Consider the following 9,487-nt stretch of genomic DNA (forward strand, 5'->3'; position numbering starts at 1 on the left):
TTGTTCCTTCCCTTCTGAACTAGATACTGGATTTGACTGTTCAGAGAGAGTACATATGGGCATTTTCTCATTTTTCTCTGAGCAAACCGTTTCACTGTCCAAATTTTCCAGATATGTTGGACCAAATTTCTGCAGTTCTCCCCTTTTATAGTTGTTTAATTTTTCTCTTTAATTTGCAGCTGTGGCATTACAGTCAAATGTTTCAGTTCTGTTAAGAGGCAGGGATTGCTCTTCAGCAGCACCTTACCCTCTTGTGACCTTTTACCACCACTAGATGGAGTTATTTTAGGCTTATCACACGGTCTCGCTAGTTACAAAAGTCCACAGAAGTGTCAATGCCAAGCAACTCAATTACACAGTAATATTCATCTCTGGTGTAGTGAAGAGATCAGCGCAAATCAAATATACTGGGAAAAGAAAAAACCTTGGCTTTACTATTATCTCCATTACTCTATCATTGAGCCTTAGTCTATCCTTCTGTATTGATTAATATGTTTAGTATTAACAGTCTTATAGCAACAAAATCAAAGGGAATAGTTTATTCAGGATATTCCAGAGAAGAGCCTATTGAAAAGGCGTCAAAACCCAGGATGAGTTAGCCAGGTCAATAGTATTTCCGATGCCACAGGGCCCATTGGATTCAGCAGTGGCGAGGGTAGCCTGTATGGTGCACTGCCAGCCCAGCCTGTGCGGACGGCTCGGCGAGAGCGGCCACTGGAGCCCGTCATGTGCGCTCCGGGTAATCAGGGGATCGGTCCCACCACACTCCTCAGAGTGGGCAGCATTAAACGCATTAAGAAACCTTTGGACGACTGAGTTTTTCAGCTATGAAATGATCTCTGCCCTGAAGAATACAGCCTGAGGAACTGACTTTAAAAATACTCAGATGTAAGCGTGAGCACGAGGAGAGCGCTGGAGAAAATTCAGGTACTGCAAAAACGGTATAAAAAAGGGCACCCAAAGACCTCAGAGATGCAAAATATAACTGTCGGGAAAAAAAAGCTTGAAGAGAGTGCAAAGAGAGTGTATCCAGCAACAAGCAGAACGCAGTTGTTTGTGGGTAACTGACAGCAGAAAAGAGGATACAAAGTCAAAGCAAAGAAACTGAGGAGAATGAAAGAAGAGTAAAAGGACACGTGAACAGGCAGGACTGGTGACACACAGACTTGAAAACAAGTCTGAATGGCGTAGCTTTGATAACGAAAGACCCGTAAACAAGAGTTTCAAGTGAAAAGTGATGTTACAAAGTCTGTTCTATGCGATGCTGCCCAGGATGGATCACAAGGAGAGAGACGCGCGGGGCACAGAGCTGGGAGAAGAAGAGCCCAGGGGTGACAGACCAGTGTTTCGGGTCCGTAAACAAGAAAGTACAACGTTTATGTGTTTTCTAGCAAAAAGGGCAGGAATCGGGGCAGACGTATGGGTGGGAGCACATGCTCTACGCAGCAGCTGCAAGGCAAGGAAGCAAACAGCAGGTGCTGAAGGCCGGGGAGCGACTGAGACGAGCGCTGGCCGCGGCCCAAACGCCTCGGCTGCCGCCTCGCCGGGCCCGGCCCAGCCCCGGGCCCGCTCCCCGCCGCCGCCTGCTCCTCGCCCGGGCGCCCCCGCCGCGGGCGCCCCCTGCCGGCGCGGCGGCCGCAGCGCCCGAGGACGGGGTGGGGGTGACGGGGCGGTGACGGCCCTTGCGTGCGTGCGTGCGTGCGTGCGTCAGGCGTACAGCGTGCCGCGGGCCGCCGCCCCCCTCTTCCGGCCGCCATCTCGGTCCGCTGCGCGTGCTGTGCTCGGCGCCGCGCCCCTGCCCGCGGCTCTCGCCTCTCCTCCGCTCCGGCCGCGCCGCTGCCGCCCCGGGAAGGTACAGGGGGGACCGCGGCGGGCGGCTGTGCCGCGGCGGGCCCGCGCGGGGCGGCGGTTGGGGGGGGACGACGGCGGTTACGGGCCGGGCCTGAGGGGAGCCTGGCCTCCGCGGCGCGAGCAGCGCCCCGGGCCGAGCCGTCCCCGCTGGGCCCGGGGCGTCCTTCTGGGGCGGGGTGGGGGGGGAGCTGCGGGGCCCCTCGCACGCACAGCGGCCCCCGCCGCCGCCCGCCCGGGCGGCCGCGGCCTGCGCCGCCTCACGGTAGCTCTCGTTGCTTCCACAGATGAAAGAAACAATCATGAATCAAGAAAAACTCGCCAAGCTCCAGGCCCAAGTGCGCATCGGTGGCAAGGTAGGAGCCTCCTTCGATGCTTGCGGGCCTGCGAGGCGGCGCGGCGCGGCGTGGCCCTCCCCGCCGCCCCGCGCTGGGCCTAGGACGCGAAGCCCTGAAAGCCAGGCTGGGAGCGGCCCTGAGGGCGCTCAGCTCTGCTGGACGGTCCCGGGGAACCTGTGCTGCTGTGGCAATCCTCATTCGGTTCAGTAGAAGCAGAACATAATGGCCGAACCTCTAGCCGTTTCTATCTGAGCCGTTTCTTACTGCTTGTATTCTTGTGCAGGCTGTGCTAAGAGGTCTTTATGATTTGAAGTAAGTGGAGCTCACAGTAAGTGAGTTCAGGCAGAGTTTTCATTACAAAGTGTTGAGGATCATGTTCCAGATGCTAGCTGCGAATCCTTGACTTGGCCACGGGTGTTTTTTTTTTTTTTTTTTGCTCTCCAGGACATATTTGGAATTTTTGTAGTTGCCCTAATATTATCATTGTGGAACTGGAAGGCATAACATATTTGGAAGATCTTTTTATTTTATTATGATATCCAAATTTACATAGGCGTGCAGTAATCTGGAAGCCAAAAAATATTGGGAACATGGTCGGTCTTGTGCTAGGAAATGTTTAAATTCTAGTTTGAGTTTTACAGCAAGAACTTGTTTATATTGAAGAAATGAACAGAATATTTTAGAACAAAACTATTTAATAGAATTTTTATTAATGGAATTTCTAGTAGCCTTCATTCATGTGTTGAAGCTTTTGCGTGTAAATAGAGATTTAGACAGCCTTAAATCAGCATAAATCTAGTGCTTAACTGGCACGTAGTTCCCCATATGCTGTGTGTGGGATGCTTGTTGAGCACAAAACTGCTGTATCATATTGATGATTGTATGTGTGTTACCTGTGTTGACTACAGAGATTTTTAACATTGATCACTTGCAAGTATCCAGATTACACCTTTTATTGAAACTAAGCAAATAGTTCTTGTGGGCACTATGGGTCTTCTAGAGACATTAAATCAAGCTTAGAATGTTCTGGCAATGCTGTCATTCAGTTCTCAAATTAGTTTGTGAAATTGAATACTTAAAGCTGAGTTTTATTTGCTTTGTAACCGGAAATTACTACTAAAATTTTTCAGAGTAATGTCACCAATCAACTGAGACAGGCGCTTTACTTTGGGAATGGAGGAGGAGAAGGAAAAGAGTTAGTTCTCCTTATTGTGAGAAAAGGCTACACTTCTGCTGGAAGATTTTCATGATACTGCAAGGCTGCAGACCTTACAGATACGCTAACTATTGTATTTAGGTGGATGAATGTTGTCGTACTTTGCTATGTGAAACTTGAGATTTTTGTGGAGGGTATTGGTACAGCTTAATGTCATGGCTTTTATTCCAAACCTTTTTAGAGGAGGACTGGCAGATGAATCTGTGTTGTATTCTATTTGTGGCCTGTGTGTGCCCGCTTTTCTGTAGTACAGAGGTACAGCTGTGTAAGTAGCATGCCTCAGCATGATCAGGATAGAATTTGCTTACTACAGCCTATATTCTTTAGAAGCTTAAATCCATAGAGATGAATACAATAGCTGTAAATTTCAACTAGATTCAGATTGTCTGAAGTTTGATATTTGTTGTTACTTGTTTGTACTGGTATAAAGCGGGTACATTTCCTATATTGCCATTGACTTATGCAAGACATAATTCTTGAAATTCATTCAAAAGGTCTTTTGTCGTGAGAAACTTATGTAGCGTTCATGTGGCTCAGTTCCTAGGTAGCCAAGGTACTTAATTTAAGTCATTTTTCTGGTTTTAGTAGTTTTCATATTACTCTGTGCGCTCAGCTGACATTAGTGGGGAATGAACATCAAGCTCTCCAGACAGAAGACCTAACCTTGGAATTGAAATCTACGAAGTGCTGGTTTCACCTGACTTTGTCTATTAACATTTCTCGTTGTTTGTGATTACATTATGCTGGAGATGTTAGTGTGCAGCCAAATTTTTAATTTCTGTCAGTTCACTCTGGGTATTGTAGCCATTCAGACAGTTGGGCATCAACGTTTTCTTGCTGCTAGCGTGTAACAGACCAGAAACTGGAGTAGATGGACTTAGATCAGTAGTGATAGTGTAGCAAAAAGGAGCTTAATAGTACCTTAAGCTGTTCCTAGCTGCTTTATGTCATATTTTACTGAAGGCTTATGATAGTGCCAGGAAATATTGAATGATACTTTTTTTTTCTTTTTGGTAGATGGAAGTATTTTCTAATATGGGTCAGTTATATCCTTGGAGAAATCTAGGGCTCTGTTTCTCTAAACGAACTTTGCCTTTGTACATGTTTCCCTTTCTTAACAGAGGTGATCTAGAATACTATTTAGAAGTACTTTTAAAATATATATGTTTTTAAATATTTTGGCAAAATGAAAGTTTTGCACAAACATAGTGTAAGTCCATCAGATGGAGATGTCCATTTGGAATAAAAATGGAATGTTCAGGGTTTTCTCATATTTATTTGTTTATGACGTGTTGGTAATTTTATGGTCCCTGATTTCCTATATCAAAATTTGGCTACCACAAGGAACGATAAACGTCTTTCTTTTCAAAGTGGGGTGCTGCAGAATCTTCATGAGAATTGTGGCTCTTTAGTGCGTTGGTTCCTAAAATCTTCCACTACTACTAGCAAAAAAACAGGCAAAACTTGCCTAATAGCAAGGGAAAAGACTGCTGCGCTGCAGTGGGAGGAGTGGTGTGCACCATAACACAGAAACGGAACTTTGTATTATTAAGTTGATTTGTAGATACCTGCAGAGTAGTTATGTGGCCCTGTGGGTTAGAGTTTGTGGAGAGCTACTTAAATGTTAATTTGTAACTTTTTTCCCAAAGGGTACTGCCCGCAGAAAGAAGAAGGTTGTCCACAGAACAGCTACAGCAGATGACAAGAAACTTCAGTTCTCTTTGAAAAAACTGGGAGTCAACAATATTTCTGGTATTGAAGAGGTAATTGCTTTTAAGGAAAAAAGATGCTTAATTTAATATAGAAACATAAAATGTATCAAAATAAATTTCCTGGTAAGTAACAACTTAAATTTATCTGTATATTACCAACAAGTCTTTGTGGAGCTTTAGCAGCTTCAGCTAGTTTCCTGTTAAATTGAAAACATGGTGCAAAACTACTTGAAATGTGGAATTTTTCTTGCAGGTAAATATGTTTACCAACCAAGGAACAGTCATTCACTTCAATAACCCTAAAGTTCAGGCATCTCTGGCTGCCAACACTTTCACTATCACTGGGCATGCTGAGACAAAGCAGCTAACAGAAATGCTTCCGAGCATCTTAAATCAGCTTGGAGCTGACAGTCTGACCAGCCTGAGGAGATTGGCAGAAGCCCTACCCAAGCAACGTAAGTTGAACCTTGAATATGTTTTTTGATGGCCGCTGATATACATAGCTTACTTGTATAGCTGCAGTTGGTCTAGGACTATTAAATTGTAGCTGGACTTGATTTCATGCTAGTTAACATCTTGATGTGGCTACCGTAGTTTGACTTTATGTAGTTCTTTAATACTAGGTAGATTGGTTACTCTAGAGAAGTTAGGTTTTCAAAGATGATTTACTTTCAGCATGTTTGTTTTGACAGTTGGAATGGAAACATAAGTAATTACTTGCGGAGAGGGACTTGAGGTATTAATAAGTCTTGCTACTGTTCTGTCCTATCAGGTATGGTGCAGGTATTTCTTCCTACATAGGCTTTTTTGATAGCCAATATGCAGTATTTGTAAGGAAAGATGTTATAATATCTGTGTGTTTAAAACTGTAGAGAACAGGACTGGTACGAGCATTAAGCTAGATAACACCAACTTCCTCTTCCACATCCTTAAATTAGCAAGAGAACCTGAACATCTGTTCTGCCTAACACTGCAGGAGGGAAAAGTAGATGAGGCCCTTAGCATGAGGTGTTTGGAAAAGGTGCTGCTGCTACAGGGTGAGAATTGGGAGTGAAAGTCTTATTGACACTAGGAACATTCCCCATTCCCTGCTGTAGGGTCTTCCTAGTTCCTCTTCTCAAATATTTGAAGTCCATTCCCTCCAAGGTACAGAATATCCTAAACACAGAGAAAATGGGAGAGGCTTATGAAAGTGTCCAGTTCCTGGTAGTAATGGGATTGGTGTTTGCATATCTTCTTGTTGTGCTTTGTTGCCAGCAAGGACATGCTTTTATATAAAGTAATGTTTTGTTCTTAATCTCCGCATTCTTAGCTTTGAGGAGATTTTTGTATCTGATTTTCCTCCCTGTGATAGATTCAACCTCTATTTCCATTCCTAAAGTTTATGCTACTTGCCTCCCTTCAGTTTCCCACCTTGAAAGAAATCCTGCTAAAAGTAGTCTTCCAGAGGTGGGTACAGTGCTTCTTTCCACATGGAGCTCAGATCTCTCCTTCATAATGTCACCTGAGTGACTTCCTTGTGGTAGGAATAGGATGATGAGAAAACTTGGAGGTTTTAAAATGGTCTCTTAAGATGATAGTAGACGAGAGCTTTCTTCTAATAACAAGGTGGATATATCGAAGACAGGCAAAATTGCACAGTTTAATATTAAGGAGGCTCGTTTAAAGTGCTTATCTTACATGACTTGGTAAATAGTTGTCACTTTCCACTTTGGGTGGATGCCAGAGCAGTTGCACAAAACTTTCCATTCAGCATTGTTTACTGCATTGTTAGATTTGGAAGTCTAACATCAAAGAGTGACCTGTCTGTGATGCTTGCTTTTGCAGGTGCTAAAGTAAACTTAGTCCGGTTTTGTGCATGAGAGAGAATACAGACAAGTTAGAATATTGGCTTTTAAGCCAATCAAGGCTTTTACTGTTAAGTACATCCTGTGAAATTTATGGAGGAAATAACATGGTTCAGTTTTAGAATGTAGTACTTGACACTTAGATGCATTAAAGCTGTAAAAGCTTTCTGCTGTAAAAAACAAAAGGAGGGTTCTCAGCGACCTTGTCCCAAGCCCCTCCAGACTGAAGATTATGAATTCATTTGTTCTAGTTCCCCAAAAATGAGGGTGCAGTGATTTTGGAGATCTGATGTGAATCTATATCTTTCCTCATGCTTTGCTTGAAAATTGAGAAGGATTAATTTGGATAAACTGAGATGATTGGGAGTTTGAGACAGTTCAGCCTTGGTGGTATAGCTAAGAATAGCAGGAAAGTTGTGGCAGAGGCACCCTTGGGCCCTGAGGTATCTATTCTTAGCATTATACTGCTCCAGTTTCACCAGTGTTCATTGGTCTGCTAGAATGGACATGGCTAAGTCTAGTTAGCGCTGGCAAATATAAATTGGAATAGTTAAGAAGTTACTGTGTCAGCAGAGATGTGGACCGGAACGTGTGATCCGGTTCCACTGACTTTGCCAAGGAACAATAATATCTTTAACAGCCTCTAGCTATCTTTGCCTGCCTGCAGCTTAACAGTTAAAGCTTAGTTTTCTTTGAAGGTCTAAGCTCATAAGAAGGACTTGAATCCTTTCTTTTTCTTTTAACTTGTTGATGTTGTAAAATAGGTAGAGAACCACTTGAAGAACTATGGAGTAGTCAATAAATTAAACTGCTGTTAAGAGAAAAGTCCCAGTCTTTGCACTTGTAGCTAAAAATGATTACCCCACAAGTTGCTGACTAGTAAACTGGTTGTAGCATGCATCTTCTTGTTTCCCTGATAGGCTATCTCGGAACATGCACCTAGTTCACTCGGAAGTTCACATTCCTTTTGTTACTGATCATTCTAAATTTGTATTCAGTGGGGCAACAGTATGGAGCATTGCAGTTTAGTTCAACCTTTTTGATAAAGTTTGTTTCAAAAAAAAAAAAAAAAACAAAACAAGATAGAAAAGCACCCTTTTTAATAAAGATGCCTGTGGTAAGCTTGAATGATCCTTTTGGACTATTTGCTATTGCAGCTGTGGATGGAAAAGCACCACTTGCTACTGGTGAAGAGGATGATGATGAAGTTCCAGGTAAGAACAAACATGAAATGGAGGAAAAGGAAGTTGTGAATCTTGCTGAGAGATGACGTGTAGCAAATACTGGGCAAAGGAAAGCAAGAATATTAAAACATTCCTATGAACAGGTTATCCTGTCATTACTGACTGTGGAAGTTTTACACGTTAGAGCATTCAGTACTGGCAATTTTCAGATACCGTGCGAGACTGGATAGATCATTAGTTTGAGATAGCATTTTAGTCCTATGTAGGAGTAATAGCTATGGCTAACATAACAATTACTTTGATATTCAATAAGAAGGGTGGGAAGAAGCTAACTTTTCAGTATCCCTTTGTTCAGTGGTGGGTATAGTGAAGATAAAAGTACTTAGAGTTGTGCTTTCTAATGAAGGACTTAAAATTTCTTGCTTTAACTAAGAATGAATCATGAAGGTCTTAAATTTACCAAGTCTGTATTTTATAAGCTGAAGTTCTTTCACATCATAAGTACTTGATACAAACTCAAGCAAATAATTTGGCAAAGCAGAAGTGGGTAACACTAATTTCAATATTTTTCTTTTTCTAGATCTTGTTGAAAACTTCGATGAAGCTTCAAAGAATGAGGCAAACTGAACTAAGTGTCACTTTCTGAATAAAGTTAAAACTTGAAAAAGCTACATGGAGCTGCTATTTTATATTGTGACTGCTTTTATTTGTTATTTTTTTAATTTCCTTTTGAGATCTCAAGATCTGTAATATTTGGAACTCCTTGAACCTTGCAGCTCTTCTTAGTTACTGCTTGTACACGATATTATTTTGGTGGCCTGGTTGAACTTAACAAACCTATGCTTTCAAATAAGTCAGATTGCTAATGAATCTCTGCCTAAACACAATTTTTGAGTAACTTGTATACAAGCAAAACCCCATCTTTAATGAACTTTGACATACAATAAAAATATAAAATAACTTTTCAGTGTGGCTTCTTGTCAGAAAAGCGAAAAAAAATTTTTTTTCGGTAAAGATTGGCCTTAAATATTAAACAATCCTAAATGGTCATCTTGCTTTTCTGCAGAGCGTCTTTCTTTTGCTGTGTTAGAAAACAGTGGCCTCTGATTTATTTTTTTCCTGTGCATAATTGAGCATTTTAGACTTAATCAATGAATTCCCAGTGTTTACAGGTTGAGTTGCCAAGTCACTTAATTACTAAATTTAAGAAATATGTCTGTATTCTAGAAGTATTTTATGATGTTTTAATATAATGTAAAACATGCCGGTTGGGAGAGAACTTTCTTCTGGGCTTTAAAGAATAGTAGCAAGCTGCTGGCATCTTAGAGGAAAGAGATACTAA

The 9,487-nt window shown here is 42.2% G+C and overlaps 1 protein-coding gene across 1 annotated transcript; it reads left to right on the forward strand.

Moving 5' to 3' along the window:
• Positions 1-1,711: 1,711 nt before the first annotated feature.
• On the forward strand, positions 1,712-9,105 carry LOC104152927 (transcription factor BTF3). The gene is made up of 6 exons (XM_068926316.1): positions 1,712-1,852; positions 2,136-2,204; positions 5,052-5,165; positions 5,368-5,569; positions 8,119-8,175; positions 8,726-9,105. The coding sequence occupies exons 2-6, from the start codon at positions 2,136-2,138 to the stop codon at positions 8,770-8,772; spliced, it is 489 nt and encodes a 162-aa protein (XP_068782417.1). The 5' UTR covers positions 1,712-1,852; the 3' UTR covers positions 8,773-9,105.
• Positions 9,106-9,487: the final 382 nt, after the last annotated feature.

The sequence above is a fragment of the Struthio camelus genome, chromosome W, assembly GCF_040807025.1.
Source record: "Struthio camelus isolate bStrCam1 chromosome W, bStrCam1.hap1, whole genome shotgun sequence".
NCBI classification, from domain to species: domain Eukaryota; kingdom Metazoa; phylum Chordata; class Aves; order Struthioniformes; family Struthionidae; genus Struthio; species Struthio camelus.